Here is a 21,452-nt window from a genome sequence, read left to right as displayed (position 1 = left end):
GTACCCTGGGACTAACCACGCCTTTCGGCCAAAAAAAAAAAAAACCCCAAACCTCGGAGGCCGGGAGCACGCTGTACGGAGGCCGACGTGGTGCACACGGGGCGCATGCGCAGCAGGGCGCAAGGCGTGTGCGCCGTTCGTGTTCCCGGCATGGGCTCCCCGCTGCCGCTGCTGACCCTGCTGTTGCTCCTGTCTGGTCCGTGGTTCGAGCTAGGTCAGTGTGCTGGCCTGCCCCCTGCCCCTGTGTGCCCCAGGAAACATCGGGAAGGGGGTGGGTCCCCCGCCTTCGTCGGGAAAGAGACCGTGGCCTCTCCGCCCGCTTCCTGGAGGGGTTTGGAGCGGCGGGGGGTACCTCCCAGAGGCGGCCAACTTAGCGAGGTGGTTAATGGCTCACGTCGTATCTAACTTCTTTTTTACTTTTTTGAACATAAAGTAAAAGAGAATTTATTAAAGACACTGCCTCCCATCTACCCGTCGCGCAACTTAGTTGCCAATTTATAGCTAATCTTGCTGTTTCCCATTTCCCTGGGGTCTTTTTGAAGTGAATCCAGGCATTACACAATTTTATTTGTAAATACTCACCTTGAAAAGCCAAAAAGACAGAGTCATGAGAAAAATTCCGTCCTCTTTCCCTACCTTAAAAAATTAACAGTTCTCACTGATATCACTTAACAGCAGGTTAAGTGTTAAAATTCACCAACTGGGTTTGTTATCGTTTATTTGTTGAGTTAGTGTCAAAATAAAGTTCATACATTGCAATTGCATGTTGTTTCTTAATTCCCTTTTAATCTGAGATTTCCCTGCTTGCCTCATTTTTTTCTCCCTTGAAGTAGACGCAATCATCAATGTGAGTGTGTCAGAATGAGAACAAGAGGGCTAAAGATAGAGAAACATGAAAAAACTGTGAACTCTGCTGCCACTGAGGAACTTATGGTACTTAGACATCCTTAAGTAGAAACATAACATTCTAAGGTGTGAAGACAAGTGTGGAGGGTTGGAAATAGCACTGACCTGGAAGTAAAGAGACTTGGATCAAGTCCTTATTCCCAGCTAACTAGCTCTTAAGTGATTTTCCTTTTTGGGTCTTGGTTTTTTCCTGTTAAGTAGGGGGGTCGAATTAATGGCCCTTTTAATTCTGATTGTCTGAGGTGCTCAGACAGCAGATACGAAGGATCTCAGTCAATTATTTGCTAATTATTGTGCTCTTGCACTAGATGCCAGGAATACAGTGGCAAAATAGATGTAGTCCTTTTCTTTCTGGAGCATATGATGTAATGGTGAAAATCATAAAGAAGTGGGGAGGAAGAGGCAGAGAAACAACATGAGCAGAAGTATGGATAGAAAGATGCCAGAAGTATTTCAGGGTATTAGTGTCTAGATTTACCTAGCTGGGACAAAGACTTGTATACAGGAATAGAGCAGTAAGGACAGGAATTAACATTTGTTGAATAATTACCATCTGCTCACAACATTTCACACATGCAATTTTAATTTATACAGCCACACTATTAAAATAGTTTGATGTTATCTCCATTTTGTAGTCAAAGAAATAAAAACTCAGATTAACTAATTTGCCTAAGGTCACCCAACAAATTCAGTGGCAGAACAAGAATTTAAGGCCAAGTTTTTAAGCCTGCATTTTTTTCATTACACCCTTATGAATATTACATATAATCCAAATTTTGCCACTTGTTTTATATCTATTCATGTATTACTGATGATACTCCTTTTTATCTGCAGGGAATGGGCAGACTACTAACATGGTCCAGCTACCAGGTGGGAGATTCCAGATGGGAACAAATTCACCAGATGGCAGAGATGGTGAAGGGCCTGTCCGGGAGGTGACAGTAAAACCCTTTGCCATTGACATATTTCCTGTCACCAACAAAGATTTCAGGTACATCAGGTGTTCTTCCAGGAGGGGTAGAGGCTCTTTCTAATTTTCATTCCTAATATCTAAAAGGAAAGTAGCGTGTTTTCTATTACATATCATCTTTGCAATAGTACGGTGGGATAAGTGTTCCCTACATTTTTAAGATAAGAATCTGAAATCCGGAGACTCACTCTATGTTAGTGGCAGAGCTGGGCCTGGAACTCAAACCCCTGACTCTTCAGCCAACGGATTCCATTACACAGGGTATAGTATTGAGAAATATGGGCAGAAGTCAAACACGCAACAAAAACCTCTTCCACGGGGAGAAGGGATTGGGAGAAGGGTCATAGTAGCTGAGAGTCTCTTAAATTCCCTTTATGTTTACTTAGGGAAATGGCGTTAGTTTAGGACAAACATTATGGTTCCAGCTCAGTCTAAGAAGCTATGTTGAGCTGTCTCAGTCTCCTCAAGGTGGTATGTTTTATGTATGTTTGTGTAGGCTACAGTAGAGAAAGATCCAGGAGAGATCTGTAACTTACCTTCAAATGATACAGGAGGTATGTAGAGAGAGGAGGAGGAAAAGGGGGGAACATTAAGACAAAGCAAATGTGGGAAATGACTTAAATGTTACATTGTGGACTTACAACTCTTTAAAATAAAAAGTTATGGGGAAAAATTGATTTAGGAGACGACAGATTGAAGTAAGCGTAAGGATGGTTGGTGTACTTCTCAGGCCCTTTGACTTAGTGATTCCATCTTTAGAGATTTTCCTTAAGGAAAAGATTAAGGTCTTCCAAAAAACATTTAGCTATAAAGATGCCATTGTAAACAAATATTAACAATATATAAGGATCGCTTAAACATATTGTATCAACATCACAGAATACTTAGTGTCCATTAAAATCCTGTTGTCAAAAAGAAGTAATTGTGAGATGTTAAGTGAGGAAAGTAGCTTACAAGCAACATACAGGGTATGATCCTATTTTTAAAGTATGTGTATAGAGTGTATATGCGTTTAAAAAGAACTGGAAGATGAAACATAGCATTAGGTAACAGATTTTGCCCATGTTTTTGTGACTTCCGAATGAAAATAATTCCAGGGAAGCACCTTTTTTTTTTTTTTCCTCAGGGAAGCACCTTCTTAAAACTATTTAAAAATCCTTGCTGGGGAGCAGAACAGGAAAGGGTATACACAGATATATATTAGTTGTGATAATGGATGATTTCAACTTTTTTGTTTTTATCTACCTGTATTTTCTCATTTTTTCTATAATACAGTGTGCATTACTTATATGTGCTTTTTAAAAGAATTTTTATTAAAATTGAAGGAGAAATCATTTCTGATCAGGCTTGCACTATATCATGACAACCAGAAACAGCTAGCTAGCCAGATGCACAGTGTGCACTTTTATATATTTCAAGTTATGACCTATTTTATGATGGAAATCTTTTATATTTCAAATTATGGCACTTATTTATTTATTTATGTATTTTATGACCTATTCGTGGTAGACTTTCAGCAAGCCCCTAAACTTTGCTTAGAACCCACGATTGGTCTCTGCTTCTCTGGTAAAAGATTTTCAAACCGTTCAGACACTCTGAGGTTGGTAAATAACTATTGCTACTAAGTCTGATCCCCTCCCCCATTCTCAGTGCCTCTTTGATGGGTGAACAATGTCTTCTCATATCAGAGGGTTGGCACTGATGGGGTACTTTTAGCCCTATGAAAACAATCCATCTTACCCTGGCAGTTTGCTTGCTGAGATTTGCTATACCATACCAAACTGTGTGAACATCCATTCTCAAATTTCAGCACATCATTTTTATCTGATTCCGTTTTTTTCATCTGTTCGATGGAGATAGTAACACACGTTCTGTCTCCCTCTCGTGACTGTTGTACGAGTAGGTATATAATGAAGACCTTTCAGAAAAGAGACCCATTCCCCACCCTTAGATCTTCTCAGCAGCTTTATTCATCATCTCCAAAAACTGGAGATAACCCAGATGACCTGTGCCTGGTGAGTGGATAAGCAAAATTCGATACATCCATGCAATAAAATGCTACTCTGCAACAAAGAGGGACAAACTACCAGTCCTGGCAATACACGGATGAATCTCAGAAGCATTATGCTAAGTGAAGCCAGACCCAAAAGCTACACGCTGTATGATTCGGTCTATGTGAATTTATATTCTGGTTAAGGGAAAACCATAGGGACAAAAAAACAGATCAGTGGTTGCAGAGGCATGAGGGAGTTTTTAGAGGTGTTTGATAGACTTGCTGTGTAGCTTGATTGTGATAGTGACTCCCTGCTTCATCAAAACTCACAAACCTATACACTCAAAAGGGTGCCTTACTGGGGCGCCTGGGTGGCACAGCGGTTAAGCGTCTGCCTTCGGCTCAGGGCGTGATCCCGGCGTTATGGGTTCGACCCACATCAGGCTCCTCTGCTATGAGCCTGCTTCTTCCTCTCCCACTCCCCCTACTTGTGTTCCCTCTCTCGCTAGCTGTCTCTCTGTCAAATAAAAAAAAAAAAAACTTTAAAAAAAAAAAAAAAAAAAAAGAGTGCCTTACTATATGTGAATTGCACGTACCGCAACAGGTTATAAAAGAAAATCTGCTCAGGCTTTCATGTTAATTGCTTGTTGTTGATGGAAACTCTGTGACGTGTGGCTCTGAGGAGAAGGATATATGAGGTTTTCTGGAACAGGACGGGGTGAGAGTGGGACATGGAACCTTATCGGCTTAACCAAGTGAAATATCTCTTTTCAGGGAATTTGTCAGGGAAAAAAAGTACCGGACAGAGGCTGAGATGTTTGGGTGGAGTTTTGTCTTTGAGGACTTTGTCTCCGATGAGCTTAGGAACAAAGTGACCCATCAGATGGAGGTGAGAGAACGTGGGCTTGCCACTGAGGGGATGCGAGTGGGTTAGGGACCCACCGGAGCCACCACAGAGAATCGCACCTGAGAACTGCAGGCTGGGAAGGAGCAAGAGCAATCCTCCGTGGAAGAGTCAGAGGAGCACACACTCCCGGGCTGAGTTCTGCGTACTGAGACTCTGTAAGGAACCAGATATGTGTAGGGTTCAAGTCACTCCCTGAAAAGGCAAGAGAACAGCTTGGCATCCCTCTAATAATGGTAGTGAGATGTCCTGCTTTCAAGGGGCCAGAAACAGCCCCACTTGGACTACCTGAGTCTCAGCCTGAAGTGTCTGTTCTGCCTCGTGTGTGTCAGTCAAGAAGGTGCCCTTGCTGGGTCAGAGCATCTAGCAGTCATATTTCTTCTTTTTTGCAGTCTGTCCTCTGGTGGCTTCCAGTGGAAAGGGCATTCTGGAGGCAGGTAAGGGTTGGTTCCTCTGCCTCATTTTCTACCCCTGTTGACTCTCATTCTAGAGGCCTGGCTTCCGTAGACCCCTTGCCCATTAGAGATACGAAATTTAAAAGGGTGACCGAAATTTCAAGGCAACGGCCAAGCAACCCTGTCTCCTCTGCCCTGGTCTTGTTTCCCATTGCCCATCCCATTTCTCCCCTGGCTCATATTTATGCTCCCTCTGACTCTGGGCCTCTCCTCACTCACCAGGCTCTCTCTTCCAACTTCCTTGCTCCATCTAGTGGTAAAAGCTGAACCCAGGCACCCTAAGCCTAGCCTTCCTCAGACTTCCGTGAGCTCGCAGAAGCCTGTCTCACTTCATCCTGGCTGTCAGCCTGCAGGTCCTGGCTCTGGCATCCGAGAGAGACTGGAGCTCCCAGTGCTACACGTGAGCTGGAATGATGCCCGTGCCTACTGTGCGTGGCGGGGGAAACGGCTGCCCACCGAGGAAGAGTGGGAGTTTGCTGCCCGAGGGGGCTTGAAGGGTATAGAGATGGCAAGGCGATTTCCCTTTATTCTTCTCCCCATCCTGCCCTGCATGGGGGGCTTTGAAGGGTGGGAAGTCTCCATAACTCCCTAGAGCAGCGCTTCTTAAACTGTGTGGTGGAGGGCCAGGTGTTACTGTTTTCAGTTCTGATCCATCTCAGACCAACACTTGTGTAAAATGCCACAAAAATGAATAACTGGAAAACTGGATTGAAGAAACAGACATAAAATTTGTTATTCTTGGAGATTCCACCGAGACATGTTACATTTCAGCGAGTATACTCAGAACAGCATAGCACAGTGAAGAAGAATTACCCAGACTGCCTTTTCCGTAGGTGTGAAGGGACTCATACAAACAACAAAGTTCTGCGATCCTAACTGAACAAAAAGTTAGGAGAAGGAAACAGCAACTCCCCATATTCCACACCTCTGCTACTCGTTGAACTCCAGCTATACCAGTAGCCAGAATTATTAATGTGATAAATGAGGTGGCTTGTTTATTTATCCAAGCTAAGTCCAGTTGACAAATTTCTGAAATCTTACTCTTAATTTCTGTACTTATCTGGACATGATCTGGTAACAGATAGTTTACAGACTGGCATTAGTCTAACCACACCTGGGATGGCACTGTCCTAGAGCAGATCAGGAATGCAGGACAGTGAGTGGAAGGGACAGGTATGGGAAATAAAAGTAAGTAATCTCTGTCTTCTTTTCTCATCACCTCCTGAATTCCTTTTGGTTCCCTCACTCTCTCTGTCTTTCCCTTCTTCTGCAACCCTTCGCCTCCCCTTCCCTGCTATCTCCTTGCTCTCCTGTCAGGTCAGCTTTACCCATGGGGAAACCAGTTCCAGCCAAACCGCACCAACCTGTGGCAGGTAAGACACACGTTCCTCACCCCTGTCCCTTCTCAAAGCACTGGCTGAGCCTTCTGAAGCTAAGCCTTGTGTTGGGCTGTGGGACTGCAGAGGGCTTGTGTTCTAATGGGACTGATAACTGGGAAAGCAACAGTGTGGTAGGGCTACGTACTGAAGCAGAAGTGAGTGACTGCCCAGGAGTGCTGGGGCTGACTTCACAGAGAAGATGACATTTGAGCCAATGGAATAGGAGTGATAAGTGGAGGAAAGGGTGCCCACAGCAGAAGGAACTACATGAGTGTCAGCACTGGATTAGGAAACGGTGCTGTGTGTTCAGAGATGGGACAAATTCAGAGACACTGGAGCACACGGAAATGGGAGGTGTAGGAGATGAGGTAGACAGTGGCTTGTAGGCAGATTAGGAAGGACTGGATGTGCCAGGATACGATTCTAGATTTTCCCCTGTAGGCAGTGGGGAGCCGATAAAGCTTTTTAAACGGGGGACTAACAGCGTCATTTGATTTGGGGAGGATGCTAGTTGCTAATTTGTGCAGGCCTAAATTAAGTAGAGCTGCAGTGTGGCAGGGGTGGGAGGTGTCTCTGAGTTTGAGGCTGTGGCAATGGCCCAGGGGACTATGAACATGGGAATTAAGAAGTGGAATGGAGAGGAAGCCAAATGGGAGAGGCATGCCTGAAAGACAGATGGGGTTTGGTAATTAGTCAGATATGGAGAAGTGAAAGGGAGTTGGATTCAGGCATGAATCTAAGCTTGGGCAACAGGGTATTGGTGCTACCATTATCCAGAACAGATGATATGCATTTGGGGTCAGAGGGATAGAACTTGATCAGTTTCTCATCAGCTCAGTTTAAGGTCATTTATGTGCTAAAGGTTGAAAATATGAGTCTGGATCTTAGGGCAGAGGTCTGGGTTAGAGCAAGTGGTTTGGGAGTCATCACTATATATCTTAGGCAAGAGTGTTATCCCCCAAGGACACTCTGTAGAGGGAGGGGGGCACAGCATCAGCATTTCAGGGGGAAGCATTAAAAAGGACCCAAGGGGTAACTGATCTTTTAGATGATCTTGGAATCAGAGCTTCGCAAAAAGACAGATCTGACTTATTCACTGTATGATCTTTGATAAGTTAACCATTTTGAGCCTCAGTTGTCAGTTTTTTAAAGGGAGAAAATACTAGCCTCACAACCTTGTAAGGATTAAATTAAAAGAGAAAAAGGTGGCAGCCCAAGCACATAGTAGCTGTGGAGTAAATTATTACCCCTTCATCTTCGCTTTAGTGAGATCAGTTTCCATAGAGTAGGGGGAGCCGAAGCCCAGTTTTATGGAGAAGAATGAACAAATTGAACAAATTACATCAGCAAATACAGGTTCCTTTTTCAAGCATTTTGGTGGTAAAGAGCAGGTGAGGACGGTAGAGTCAGGGCAGAGGAGGGAGAGTTAAACCCGTTGGTGGTAAAGGGGAAAGAGATGGTACAGCAGAGCACAGGGCAGGCATCAGCCATCCTTGAGAAGGCAGGTGTTGCCGAGCGCAGAGGAGGGGAGGGGGAGCCTTCCCACGGCACCGGAGCACATGGGGTTCAAGGCAGAGCGGGGGAAGCTGCTGAGAGTGGAGAAAGTGGGAGTGGGATGGACTTGACACAGACCACTGTGGGCACGGGGGAGACCACACATTTCCCGGTCCAGCCAGGAGGTCATGGCAGAGGCCATGAGCTGACTAGTTTGGGAGCTCAGGTTGGGCACCTCAGCGCACTGCCTCATGCCCTTCACCCTACCCCAGATGACACAGCAATATGACCTTGGTTTTCCTTTGGGTAGGCAGGAACATACCGCCTTGGAACAGAATGGTACATTTTTTTAGCGTAAATTTCTCCCCCTCAGGGAAAGTTCCCCAAGGGTGACAAGGCTGAGGATGGCTTCCATGGCGTCTCCCCAGTGAACGCTTTCCCCCCACAGAATAACTATGGTAAGGTTTCCTATCACGTTGCTCCACACTCGCAAATGGGTTGGTGGGATCATTCTGCCTGAAGGATGAGGCAGAGAGAAACACCACCAGGGAAGCCTTTGATACCTAGGGGCAGGGGAGTGGGGGGGGGTGCTGCCCAGCCTGGGACTGACCCATCTGCTATGCTGCAGGGCTCTATGACCTCATGGGCAACGTGTGGGAGTGGACAGCATCTCCATACCAGGCTGCTGAGCAGGACATGCGTGTCCTTCGGGGGGCATCCTGGATCGACACAGCTGATGGCTCCGCCAATCACCGGGCCCGGGTCACCACCAGGTGAGGAGCCTGGTCACTGGGGGCTGAGGGTCTGGATCCTGGTCTCCCAGAGCACAGGCGGCTGGCCCCAGAGCTAGTGTTGGTGCTGCTTCCACCCCTCTATGTGCACCCCAAGTTGTGGGTACAGAAAAGAGAATAAGCAGCGTTGGCATGAGAAGCAAAAGAGCCTAGGGCATCGTGTGCCTTTTCTTGCCAGCTCTCAGCACCCAGAGAGACTTCGTGTGCAGCATTATAAGGGTTACTCCTCTCATCCTCAGAACTAGGTGTGCAGAGGCAGGGGAGTGGAATGGCCACATCAATAATGATAGGTCATGGCTTGTAGTCATGGAAATATTCACTCTTCAAACTGGAAAGCACATGAAGAACCATTTTCTATAACCATTTTGTCTTATAGTCAAGGAAAAATAGGTTCGCAGAGGTGCTGGGACCTGCTCAGGTCACACAGATGGTTAGTGCGGGCACCTGAATGTTAGAGTCCCAGACTCCTGAGTCCCCTGCTGGGACTCTCACTGCTTTGCTCATCTGTAGATTTATTTTGGTGATCTCCCTCTGACTCCTCCCATTCCTGGGTTCCATAAGGTCTAGAAAGAGACCACGGTTTCTGTGACCTCAGGAAGTCAGGTTTGCAGATGTTTCCCAGGATGTTTCTTTGACACATTGAGGCCCTGGCTTTCCCTCACCTCCTTTTCTAGGACACAGTAGTGGAGGACGTACTGGCCTCAGGAACTGAGGAAGCTGAGGAACAAACTCAGGAAGCTGAGTTTGCCACTGAATCACTTGTGCTCATGGAGCAGTGATTGGCCTTGGCCAAGACATTTACATCTTCCTAGTGTCTGATTCTGGGTCTGTAAAATGGTGAACGATTCCTGCTTGTCAGAGGTGTTGAGAAATGGCAAATGAAGGGATATATGCGAAAGTCCTTTGAAAGGTGTAAGGTACTCATTGGCACCATGATATTCTCCCTTTGTACTGACAGGTTTTTTTTCAGCTGAGTTATTCTAAACTGTGAGCAGTTGAAGTTACTAGTCATTGCCTTTCTTGCCATCCAGAGCAGACTCTCATGACTGCTCACTCACGCTTCCCCCACCCTGTGCCAGGTCCCTTCTTATCCCCTTCTCCCCAGGAGTATCCTCATCCCAGGCTTCTTTCTAGACCATGCCCTCAGTCCTCAGGCACCCCGGACCACAGCAGGCCCCAGGAGGTTGAGCAGGAGAGTTGGGTAAGGCTCCAGGCCGCTTTCTCAACGAATGTCCATTCTCTTTCCTCTTCTCTGGTGGCAGGATGGGCAACACTCCAGACTCAGCCTCAGATAACCTAGGCTTCCGCTGTGCTTCCAGTGCAGGCCGACTGCGTGGGGAGTTGTGAACAGCCATGCAGAGCCAAGAAGAAGAGCCCCGTGGTACCCGTGTCCTTCCCTGGCCACATTCCAGACACAGCCAAACTTTAGCCTCAGGAATGACTTCCTTCCCCTTCCCCATCCCTCTGTGGCAGGCATCTGTCAGCAGGCCAGGAGAGGACTCTGACCTCAGAGGGGGAGGGGTACTGCTGTCTCTTGAAGAAGGGGCCTGACTTAACTGATTGTGGCCGGGGAGCTGGGCATTTCTCTTAGAGGTCCAATATTAACCAGATAGGGGCCAGTCCTCAAACAGGTGGGACAGAGTGCTCTGAAAGGCACTTTGTTCAAAATTTTTAAATCTCTTCCCTCCCCCTTTCTCAGTGTCTGATGCAGGGATCCGGCATTGTTTTCTCAAGGCAGAATTTCCCCATTTTTCTTTGTTTTCCCAGCAAACTGCTGTAGAAGGAAGAGACTTCCTTCATTAGCCTCATTTGTGTTGTTTCATATGTCTCTGAAAGAACGTAATTTCCGCTATCAGTGTGTAGAATGCAGTAGCTGGGCTCTTTAAAGCACACTGTGAGTCTTAAATGGGTTTAGGAGAACCGAATTATGTACCAGACAAAAGTGCATTGTGGGTGTCACAAAGTAGATAATAACTCCAGAGAGACAAATACCAGAACCTTCCCTTTCTATTGTTAATTACACGAGGGCTTCCATATGCCTGTAAACACATGTCCCTGGAAAAGAATCTGCTCCCATGGCATCACTGGATGTTGTGAGGTCAGTAAAATCTCCATGACTATGTATCTCAGACTGTCCTGTCTGTTATCCTCCCCCTGGGACCTTAAGGGAAGTACGCGTGAGTGTCAGGAACTCTGGGCCTCCCATGAGAAGGACCTGAGATGGTGGTACAGCTGGGAAGTAGAGAAGCAGGAAGGCTCTCAGACCACCTCTAGCTCCCCCTCCGCAGGGCCTCGCGCCGAGCACACTTACCAACATGTGGTGGGAGCACCCTGCGCTTCTTGTGCAGAGCCTCTGAGAGGGGATGGTGGCCCCACTTCAGGGGTCCTGGCCGGGGCCAAGTGCCCCCTCTGGACAGAGGCCTGGACATGATCTCACTCCTCAACTTACATTTCTGTGGCTTTCCCTCCTTGCCTGCCCCCCAGCCTACCTACCCCGCCTGCCAGCCCCTCAGTAGTCTTCCTCAGCCAGGGAGAGGAGCACAGCCTTGGGTGTGTTCTCGAAGAGGGCAGCCCGGTTCTGCTGCTGTCCCTTCTTCACCCAGTGGCCATAGATTCGGAAAGCATAGGCATCGATGAGTCGGCGCAGAGGCCGGAGGGCATAGGGGTCACGGATGACGATCTCCCGGGTCACGGGCTTCACCCGGCGGTACTGGTAATAGATCCTCACTGAAGCCAGTACTGTTAGACCGATCACCTGTGGAGAGCCAGAGCTGAGAAGCTGACCCAGCCCTTGCCGGCCTGTCTCCTTCCCCCTCTGGAGCTTGTGTGCTGTGAAGCCTGGTGTGCCTGGGCCCTTTCTCGCGTTCCCCCTACCATCCCAACCCCTCCAGTATCTGCAGAGATGGAGGCTGTAGGAGCCAGATGGGTGACATCTGCCTTCTCTGAACCAGAAGTTGCGCTGGAACCATCACAGGGATGGGTGGGGAGGGGGAGGGCAGGTGCTCTGGAAACCCTGTGGGTGAAAGGAGTCCCTGGGGGAAGAGAAGGGACTTGGGGGCTTGGGCTTGAGGAGTCCTGCCCCAGGGCCCTTGGTGGGAGGGGAGCTTCAGTACCTTGAACTTGCCCCGGGGGCTGAAGTGACGCACTTCTTCTACCACATACTGCTGGAAGAAGGGATGCGCTAAGGCCTCTTCTGCTGAACAGCGGCCCTGGGGGTTCACCACCAAGAAGCGGGAAACCTGAGAGAATAAGGAAGGGGAGCTGACAACATCAAGGCGGGGTCCCCTCCGGCACTTGAAAAGACATAGGGTCTTCCCAGCAGGGTCCTCTGTTCTGTAGCACGGTATGCGCCCCCCCCCCCCCCCCCCCCCNCCGAGCTCTGGACTTCCCCTCGTCTGAGCGGAAGAGCCAGCAGGCCCGGCCTCTCACCAAGTCCTTCACAGTGTCTGAATAATCATCCCATTCAGGTGAGCCAAACTGGTAGTTGCCACTCATGATCATCCTCAGCATCAGCATCTGTTTCCGGTGCCAGAAGGGCGGGGAGCCGGCCAGCAGGGTGTACATGATGACCCCGGTGCTCCACCTGGTACAGGGGGACGGGAGGAAGGCAAGAGGGCTGGCTGTAGCTCCTGCCGTTTCCTCCCCTCCCCGGTCAGGGGCTCCTCGCCATGGGTCCCTGCCTTCCCCATCACACTCACATGTCCACTTCCTTCCCGTAGCCTGGGTGGTCATCATTCATGGAGCATTCGATGATCTCAGGGGCCAGGTAACTGGGGGTCCCACAGACCTCTGCAGGAATAGGATAGGTCAGGGGCACCTGGGTGGCACAGTGGTTAGGCATCTGCCTTCGGCTCAGGGCGTGATCCCAGCGTTACGGGATCGAGCCCCACATCAGGCTTCTCCGCTGTGAGCCTGCTTCTTCTCTCCCACTCCCCCTGCTTGTGTTCCCTCTCTCGCTGACTGTCTCTATCTCTGTCGAATAAATAAAAAATAAAATAAAATAAAATAAATAAAATCTTTAAAAAAAAAAAAAGGAATAGGATAGGTCAGCAGGGGGCACTTGGAAGAGGAAGGTCCAAAGAAAATGGAGATGATGTGCTAGAACTCTTCCAACACTGACTTCAGGACCAAGGGCAGGGGCCGGGTGCTGGCTCCCAGGACCACCTGCCTGGGCCTGTCGTTTCCTAGCCTAGAACTCGGGCTGTGGGAACCTGGCCCAGTGCTGGGAAGAGGCTTACCTGAAGAGACACCCAGCCTGAAACAGTAGGATTTTTATTCTGGGGGGGTGGAATTGGGGGAGAAATGCAGGCATTTTCTGTTCCTGGGAGCGTGGATGAAAGACCCTGAGCCCCTGACATGGGCCAAGGCCATGTTACCAGACCTCGCAGCTTCTCGCCTGGCTCCAGCTGGCAGGAAAAACCAAAGTCTGTGAGCTTGATGTTCATGTTATCGTCCAAGAGGATGTTCTCAGGCTTCAGATCCCGATGCACAATGTTGAGTTTGTGCAAGTTGCGGATAACCTCCAGCAAGGCTCTCATGATCTTTCTGGAGTGGGACAGGCATATGTTACTCTTATATCCTCCTCTGCGGGACCAGGCCACTAGCAGGGAGAGCGAAGCCCATATACCCGCCAGGCTGCCTGTGAGGGAGGACTCGAGACAGGCTGGGGGAAGGCTGCCAAAGCCTGCAGCGCATACCCCCAGCCCAGACAAATGCATGCTATGCCCCTTCCAAGACCCTGGTGGCGGTACCACTCGTGCTCTGGGGCAGGAAATGGCCATGCGGGCAGATGGATCCTTACCTGGTTTCCTTCTCACTCAAAGTGACCTTCTCAGTGAGGTAATCAAAGAGCTCCCCTCTCTTCATCCTGTGGGGACAGAGTGTTTGTAGCTGGATTGGTCCCAAGGCCACCCCCTCCTTATCCTGCTCCCAGAGACCTGTTGCCTACCATCATATCTCCAGAGGCAACTGGGCCACAATGAAGGGAAAAGCTGGGGGAGTGAGTGAGAGGTTGTGTAGGAAGATTAGAAGAGCAGGGGATGCTGAAGGGGTGGGATGGCATCAGTGTGAGGGTCCCCCTGTCTGTGGAAGTGACAGCATGGACTGGGATCTGTCAGGGTGAAAATCAGGGCTGGGAGGTGAAAGAGGGACCCAGAGCCACTGGCCCAAGGCTGCAGATTCAGAGCAGAAGGACAGGAGTAGCCTGATTTTTTCCAGGAACGAACAGTAAAGCAATAGTGCAAGTGCCAGGGGAGCAAAGTTTGCTTATTTTAGGGTGAAGAATTACGGTTCAATCTTCTCACTTCTTGGAATGACGTAGAAAGAGGTCTCTGCTAGAACAATCTAGTTATGCTCTGGAGGGCAACCGAGAACAGCATTAAAAATAGCTTCCCCCAGCAACTTCTTCAAAGGTTAGGGATATTTGAGCTGCCCCCAAAGGGCTCCACAGGACCGTGCCACTGAGCAGAGTTGGGACAGCTGCGGCTGGTTAAGTCTTAGAGGTTCTGGGAAAGTCTCCCCTGGTTAAAGAGGAAAGGTTCAGCCTGCCCCCTCCCAGCCCCACACCCCCCAGGGAAAGTGGTAGGATTCCTAAGGCACAAGGAATTTGGTGGCACAGAGGCAAGAAAACCCTTGAGCTTAGCTGGGGGGGGTGAGGAGGGGGATTCTGTTTGAGGAGATAACCTAGAATTTACAGAGGTGATCCTTCTTTATACAACACCTGTACTGTGTTCCTAAAAGGCAATGTGTGAATCCAGTTTTTAGCATTCTACTTCCACGTTAAAGACACTAGGAGAACTCACTGTTCGCAACTGCAGAAAGCATTACCAGTAAACACGGGGTACTGTGCAAGGGGCAGCCCGCTGCTGTATTCCTGAGGCTGCCAGTTTAATTGTACCCACGGACCAAGTGACCTTGTGTCTCCAAGTAAAATAACCGGGCACATATTCAGTATGGCTACAGTGTGCACCATCCTAACAATACAAAATCTCCTTGAATAATTTCCTCAAGTAAACCCAGTCCCTAAATTAGCTGTTATGTATGGAGCAATCAAGACACCCCCACAGCAGTGATTCATGCTGCGGAGATTTGCATTCTTTCGTGAGGACTCAGAGTGGAGTGGGGGATCAAGGAGCTGGAGAGCTCCCTTCCTTGGGAAACTTTTCTAATAAAAATGGTCATAGGTGTGAACGCATTGTTCACAGAGCACTTTGTGTTGTTGGAATTGAATGCTGAGAGCCTGGGGAGATAGGCGGAGTGGTTGGTGTCATTTTTCCCTTCTTGAGAAAACAGAGGCTCTCGGAGCTAAAAGGTCACTGTGGGCAGTAGGCCATTGTGACAAGGAGCTGATCTTGTGAGCCCTGTCGGTGCAGAAGCAGGGGAATAGTGATGTCGACGGTGACAATGATGATGTTGATCTTTGAGCCACACCCCAAATACAGCCTTTACCACCTGCCTCCCTGGGCCTCTTGCCTCAATACTGCGGGCCTCCTCGTTTCCACTCTTGCCTCTGTACGGTCAGATGGATGCTTTTCAAAAGTAAATCAGATCCCGTCACCCTCCTGCTCTCATCCCTCCGAAGCCCTTACCATGGCTAACATGCCTGCAAAATCTCACATTCTGCCGATGCCGCAGGCTCGCTCCCCTCCCCCACCCTGGCTTCCTTGCCAATCCTGGAATCTGCAAAGCCCATCCAGCAGGGCCCTTGCTCTGGCTCTTCCTTCTGCCCTTCCGCCAGCCTTCTCCAGGTCTTGGCTCCGATCCCTCCCTCACTTCACCTGGCTCTCTGCTCAGGTTGCCTTCCGGAGAGCATCCCCTGACCGAAGAAGCCCCACGTCTCTCTAACCCCCGTTCTGCTTTAGGTAGCTGTACATGTGCATAACTACGTGCATAAATTATGGCTTATTTCATTGCTTTCTGTTCATTCTGTGAAAATTGTTAAATGAAGTCAGGGACCTTATATGTCTGGTCATTGCTGTATCCTCCGCATCTAGAATGAGTATTGAACGACCACCTTTGTCATCATCATTGTAGTCGATAATTTATAGCATTTACATTGTGCCATTTGCTGTGCTATTATTACTTCTGTAATACCCACGAGAAAACAGATACTTAAAGAAATCATCTAGCTTCTAAATGGTGGACCGAGGATTCAAGACCTGGCAGCTTGACCCCCAGGTCTGGTCTAGCTAAAGCATTGGTGACCCTATTTGGCCTCCAGAGCATAGGGAGCTGGCTGTTGGTCTCCAGGAAGCACTGGATGGGGGACCACAATAGGAGTTTCTCTGATAGACCCCAGGGCCGCTGGCTCCAGGGCTGGGTACTTACAGATCAAACACCAAGAAGAAGAAAGTGTTGGTCTCATAAGTGTCCTTCAGCTGTACTGAAATGGAAATGACTAACTCGTCTCAGGTAGCAGAGGAGCCTGGGCAGAGAGGCAGCAGGGGGACGGGGGCAACAGGATTAAAGCTGCGTGGACCGACCTCAAAAGCTGGAAGGGGTATCAGAACGATGCTCAAAGGAGGACCCCTAAGGGAGGGACCCGCCCCGGGACTTCCTCACATTCCCTTTCCCCGACCCGCAACCAGCCCCAGCCCTGCTTGCAACCTCTTCTGTCTGCCTGGAGGAGGAGTCTTAGAGCTGGATCTCTGCAGCAGTGAGCATGGAGCTGGGAACCTCAAGCCTCGGGCACAGGGCTGCTGGGGTTGCAGGGGGCAGGAGACACCCTGGTGGCTCTGGCTAGCTGCACAGTGGGGCCGCACTCCCTGACTTGGGTGATTGGAGCAGAGAATCATGGTGGAGCACCCTGCGGGGCCTGGGGCCATTACTCACCGATGTTGGGGAGCCCCGAGACCTTGTGCAGGATGTCCACCTCCTTCAGCGTGGCCTCTCGCAGCTCCTGCACCTCCTCAGGGCTGAAGCTGCCTCCGCCAGTGACGTCAATGATCTTCACAGCATACTCCTGGCACGTGGGCTTGTGGATGCAACGCCTGACAACGCTGCTGACTCCTCTGGGGGTGCGGAGGACAGGTGGTCCTAGGGGCCCCTCACCCCAGGGAGAATCCCAGGTCCAAGCCACCATGGAGATGTCCTGCCTTAGCCACCAACTGGCTGTGAGCTTTCGGGGATGGCAGGATGAGGAAGGCAGACGGAGGGTGATTTGTCTGGAGCTGATGAGTAATAAGCCTGGTCTTGGGACCCTTGACTCCTAGTTCAGTGCTCTTTCTCAGCACCTAAGGCCATAATCTTCCCTCTGAACCCCAATCTCTGACACTTGGCACAAAGCTGGGTTCAGATGTGCTTGTCAACAGCACCAGGAGAGCTCTGCTGGGAGAGGTCTCTTACCTGGGTGCTTTTATGCCCTTCTCATCTGGCCTGGTTCAGGAGGGCAGGACCCCAAACTAAGGGTTTCTCCAAGTGGACAGTGCTTTGGGGATGGAAAAGGGTCAGTGCTCAGGGCCCATGGAACTGGCTAGAGCATTAAGACAGCACTTCCTAGGGAAGGTCCGGGCCTTACCTGCCCAGGATCTCCTTGGGCTCATAGTTCTCATAGAAGCCCTGTGCCGAGTATGAGTCCGGCAGTGCCTCGTCCCGGGTCATGCTCAGCACCTCAGGGTAAGGCTGAAGGGCTCTGAGAGAGAAATAGAAAGAAACTGTCAACTAAATTCTGCCCCTGAAACTGATAATACACTACGTGTTAACTAAATTAAATTTAAATTAAATTTTTTTTTAAAAAGAAGAAGCTATTAGCCATCGTGATCTAGGTGATGTGCTTTTTGAGGGCTGGGACCCTTTCTTGCCCCTCTGTGTCTCCTGGCACAGAGCAGGCCTATTGTGAATGTTCAAAAGAAATGTGAATTGAAGAACCCTTTGGAAAGAGTCCACCTGCGTCTTCCCACTGGTTGTAAACTTTTGTGAACCCCAGGCAACCATGTGGCTCCCCAAATGTTCTCGCTGTAAGCTGCCGTTCCCCTAGTAGCAACAGCAGATGGTTGGCCAGGCCTAAGTGTAGGCCGGAGGCAAGAGGTTGGGCCATCAACCCCCAAGATCAGCTCCTATGAGGCTGGCACACCCTGGATTAGAAAGAACCGCAGAGAGACTTCGCGGAGGACAAATTAAAGGGCTGTTTCCTCTCTTTGAGGAGATGAGGCTGGTCCTGTTTTCCCTCTGCTTGTTCTCTGAACTTGTGGAAAAGATGAGAAGCTTCATGGTTTCCTCTTCTTCATATGGCAGTCCTACAGCCTCTCCTTACCCCCCGCAGTCGTAACTGTCCTCCCCTGGAAACTTCCCTCCTTCCAGTGCTTCCCCCTCTTCTTTACTCATTCTGCCCTTACCCAGGACCTTCCTAACCTTCCTTCCTTCCTCCCTTCCTCCCTTCCTTCCTGTCTTCCTGCCTGCCTGCCTCTGTCCATCTGTCCCTCCCTATCTCTTTCTCTCTTTCTGTCTTCCTCTTCTTTCTTTCATGCTCTTTCAGAAGCACTCTGCCAGGTGCTCCAAGGGATGCAGAGCCTAATGGGCCCAGGCTCTGGTATCACTTGTCAGTGTGTGGTGTCGCCTTGTCCATTAGACTGCTCTTCTCTGGGATGTCCCAGCCATTCCTCCCTGCTGTGCCCAGTGCTTCTCCCTGGATGTGAGTCAATGGTTGGAGGTATCCCTTTGGCTCAGGGTCCTGACGGCAGGATGGGCCTGTCCTCCGGATGCCCCACGTCCTACCAAAATATTCGCCAGTGAGCCCTGGGTGATCCTGCCACAGTGTGGGGCAGTACAAAGCCAGGACACTCGGGCCTGGACACAGAGCTGCTGAGCTGGCCAGCTTTGCCTCAGGAATATAGAGGCCACCAGGGTACCAAACTCCTACCTCAGATACAGGATTTGAGGGACGGAGAAAATCCTCTAGCTCCAGGAAGAGGGGCAGACAGAAAATGGGTGCTCAGCAGGGCCAAAGCGGCCTCTAGTCCCACTTCTACTGCCCTTTCTGGGCCCAAGAAGGCCTGGCCTATCAAAGGGGCCAATTTGCTGACCAGCCAAGTGGGGCTAGCTATTCCAGGAAGCCTGGTGTCCCCACTGCTGGGTGCCTGGTTACCAGAGGAAGAATTAGAATAACAGCAATCCCCTCTGCCAACAGCAGGTGCCTGGGCTGCTCACAGGCTTCCCAGTCAGCAACCCCAACTAGCACAGAAATATCTGTTCCTGGAAAAACAAGCCCATTTCCTTGCAAGTCCTTTTCAGTTCCCAAGATGGGCATCTGTGCCCCCCCCAAAAAAAACTGGGTAGCACACGGTCTTTCCATTTCCCCAGCCCTCTACAGGCAGAGGGTATATCTGGACCCACCCCAAGAAGCCATCCAGGCTGGGGGCTCCATTCCCTGGCATGACCGAGCTTCACAGACTTCTGGCTGTACTCACCTCTCCTGGGGTGGGGCAGGAGGGCCAGCCCCTTGCGCTAGGCCTAACTTGGGGCCATCTTTGTGCCTCTGTCCATTGCCTCCACCCACACCCCCCACACCTTTCCCAAGACTCCTTTGGAAACTGTTCCCAGATGGCAGTCGGTAACCTGGTCCTTTTTGGAACAAAACATCCCTCCCCCAAGCTAAGAGAGTCTGAAAATACAGGGAACCCACTCTCTGTAGGCAAATACCCTGAGGGGGGCTTCAAGAGTCAATGGTGTCTCTCTGCATCCATCTGCCTTCAGAAGGGAAAAGTGGGTCTAACGGCTCTTGGGGTTTCTGCTCCTCTGCCGCAGAGCCTCTCCCTCCCTCTGCCGGTTGCCTGGTTTTTGTCCATCACTGGCCCAGCTACTCACTGTTAGCTCCTCGCAGGCCCTTGAGTGAATGTGACAGGAATCCCAAAGGTCTCAGAGCCCCTTGGGGAGTGGGGACAACTGAGGGCTGAAGCAGGTCCCCCGCAGACACTCGTGGCCACAGTAGGATATCTTACTGCTCGTCCTTCGGGCTTGGCTACTTGGTGTCGGAAGGCTGACGTACCAGAAATAAATCACAACTGCAAACCTGGGATGCAGGCCAAGGCCTGGCAGGGGCCAAGTCTCACCAGGAGGTGACCTCTGCTGGAGGGTGAGGGAAGCTCGGGCGGCCTGGGAGCAGTCAGGACAGCAGAGGTGACCAGTCTCCCCTTTGGAGCTCCCTTGGCCTCCAGGGAGAAAGGGAAAAGAAGAAAAGCCAGCCTGGGTGGGAAGGCATTCACTTCTCTGGGAGCCATTTCTGTATATGCTGAGAGCAGGGCTCTGGAGAAACTCCAGCACTGGAACACCCAGAGAGCAGCCCAGGCTGCCACGGGGACCCAGACGTTGGGGCCCACTCAGGAACAGTTTGTGTGGCTGACCTGCAAAATGCAGACCTTCAAGGTTAGGGAACATCCCCGTTAGGAATGCATCTCTGATCTACCTCTGTGATTTCATCCTTAACCCATTTGGTTTTCAGCCGGTGGGCTACTGGGTGGAGCTCTGGGTGCCAGGAAAAGCGTACAGGTTCCGACAGTGTGCACCTTTGGGCTCTTTGGGTGAGGGTCCTCATCAGTATGATTAAGAGGTTGACAGAATTGGGAGTAATGTACGTAACATGCTGGCACACAGTAGACACTTACTTATTGCTCTCTCGTTCTAAAGCTACTTTTTAAAAGATTTTATTTATTTGTCAGAGAGAGAGAGCAGAAGCAGGGGGAGCAGCAGGCAGAAGGAGAAGCAGGCTCCCTGCTGAGCAAGATGCCTGATGTGGGACTCGATCCCAGGACTCTGGGATCATGACCTGAGCCAAAGGCAGTTGCTTAACCGACTGAGCCACCCAGGCACCCCTTAAACTACCTTTTTTCAAACCCCTGATTCTAATATGACAAATGAAGGGAGGGGTAATCCAGTGCTTCACACAGAGGGTGAGCCCCCAAGTGCCCGTTTGATCCGCATTTCACAAAGCACTTGCACATTTTCACTTGCACCCCAAAACTCTGGTATTAAGCCCCAAAACTCTGGTATTAAGCCCCAAAACTCTGGTATTAAGCCCATTGTAAAGAGAATGTGACTTGCTCAAGGTCACCGAATAGGTGAGTAGGAGGACCCAGACTAACCCCAGGTGTGGGCCCGAGCGCTGTTTCCATTATTCATGCTGACCATCTATTTCTCGCACTCTGGGGAGACACTTTGCCGGATTGCCACACAGACAGGAGTTGGGAATGACTTAGGGTCTAAGCATAAAGGCCTCTGCTCGCTGAGATACAACATCTGGCTCCAAGGATGAAAACACTTCAGTCTCCTCCTTTCATTTACTGTCATTAAGCTCCCCGCTCCCTTTTATTGTCCTGATGCTAAGCTATGGACTTGACTTCTGCTTTATACTTTCAATGTTTAACAAAATCCCTTCTAACCTCAGGGCAAAAGGCCAATGTATCTAGTAGATTATTCCCTGTGCCCCTTTGTGTGTAGCCGTGGCTCTTACTAGGGAGAGGCCAGCCAGCCAGACTTGCATTTTATTGATGGCAGCAGATCATTTTCATTTTCATTTTTTTTTAACTTTTTAATTTGAATTCAATAATCATATACTGTATTATTAGTAT

General features: G+C 49.8%; 2 protein-coding genes across 3 annotated transcripts; one reads left to right on the top strand and one right to left on the bottom strand.

Annotated features, from left to right (window-relative positions):
• Positions 1–79: 79 nt before the first annotated feature.
• On the top strand, positions 80–11,014 carry SUMF2 (sulfatase modifying factor 2). The gene is made up of 9 exons (XM_002925799.4): positions 80–214; positions 1,741–1,897; positions 4,644–4,758; positions 5,166–5,210; positions 5,575–5,725; positions 6,546–6,601; positions 8,475–8,559; positions 8,730–8,874; positions 10,155–11,014. The coding sequence occupies exons 1-9, from the start codon at positions 106–108 to the stop codon at positions 10,237–10,239; spliced, it is 948 nt and encodes a 315-aa protein (XP_002925845.4). The 5' UTR covers positions 80–105; the 3' UTR covers positions 10,240–11,014.
• PHKG1 (phosphorylase kinase catalytic subunit gamma 1) lies at positions 10,882–19,989 on the bottom strand. 2 transcript variants are annotated; one of them, XM_019806507.2, is made up of 11 exons: positions 19,693–19,989; positions 17,408–17,521; positions 16,723–16,901; positions 16,374–16,381; positions 16,219–16,268; positions 13,694–13,759; positions 13,274–13,437; positions 12,591–12,681; positions 12,322–12,475; positions 12,006–12,131; positions 10,882–11,647 (listed from the first exon to the last, which is right to left on the bottom strand). In XM_019806507.2, exons 2-11 carry the CDS (start codon positions 17,488–17,490, stop codon positions 11,402–11,404), a joined length of 1,167 nt encoding a protein of 388 aa, XP_019662066.1. In that variant the 5' UTR covers positions 17,491–17,521; positions 19,693–19,989; the 3' UTR covers positions 10,882–11,401. The 2 variants fall into 2 exon arrangements, with proteins under 2 accessions (XP_019662066.1, XP_002925844.1); XM_002925798.4 differs by lacking the exon at positions 16,374–16,381 and having other exon boundaries at positions 16,219–16,273; positions 19,693–19,987.
• Between the last annotated feature and the right edge of the window lie 1,463 nt (positions 19,990–21,452).

Source organism: Ailuropoda melanoleuca, chromosome 10 (genome assembly GCF_002007445.2).
Source record: "Ailuropoda melanoleuca isolate Jingjing chromosome 10, ASM200744v2, whole genome shotgun sequence".
Taxonomy (NCBI): domain Eukaryota; kingdom Metazoa; phylum Chordata; class Mammalia; order Carnivora; family Ursidae; genus Ailuropoda; species Ailuropoda melanoleuca.
The sequence above is the reverse complement of the archived record's forward strand: the minus strand, read 5'-3'. Positions and strand labels throughout refer to the sequence as shown.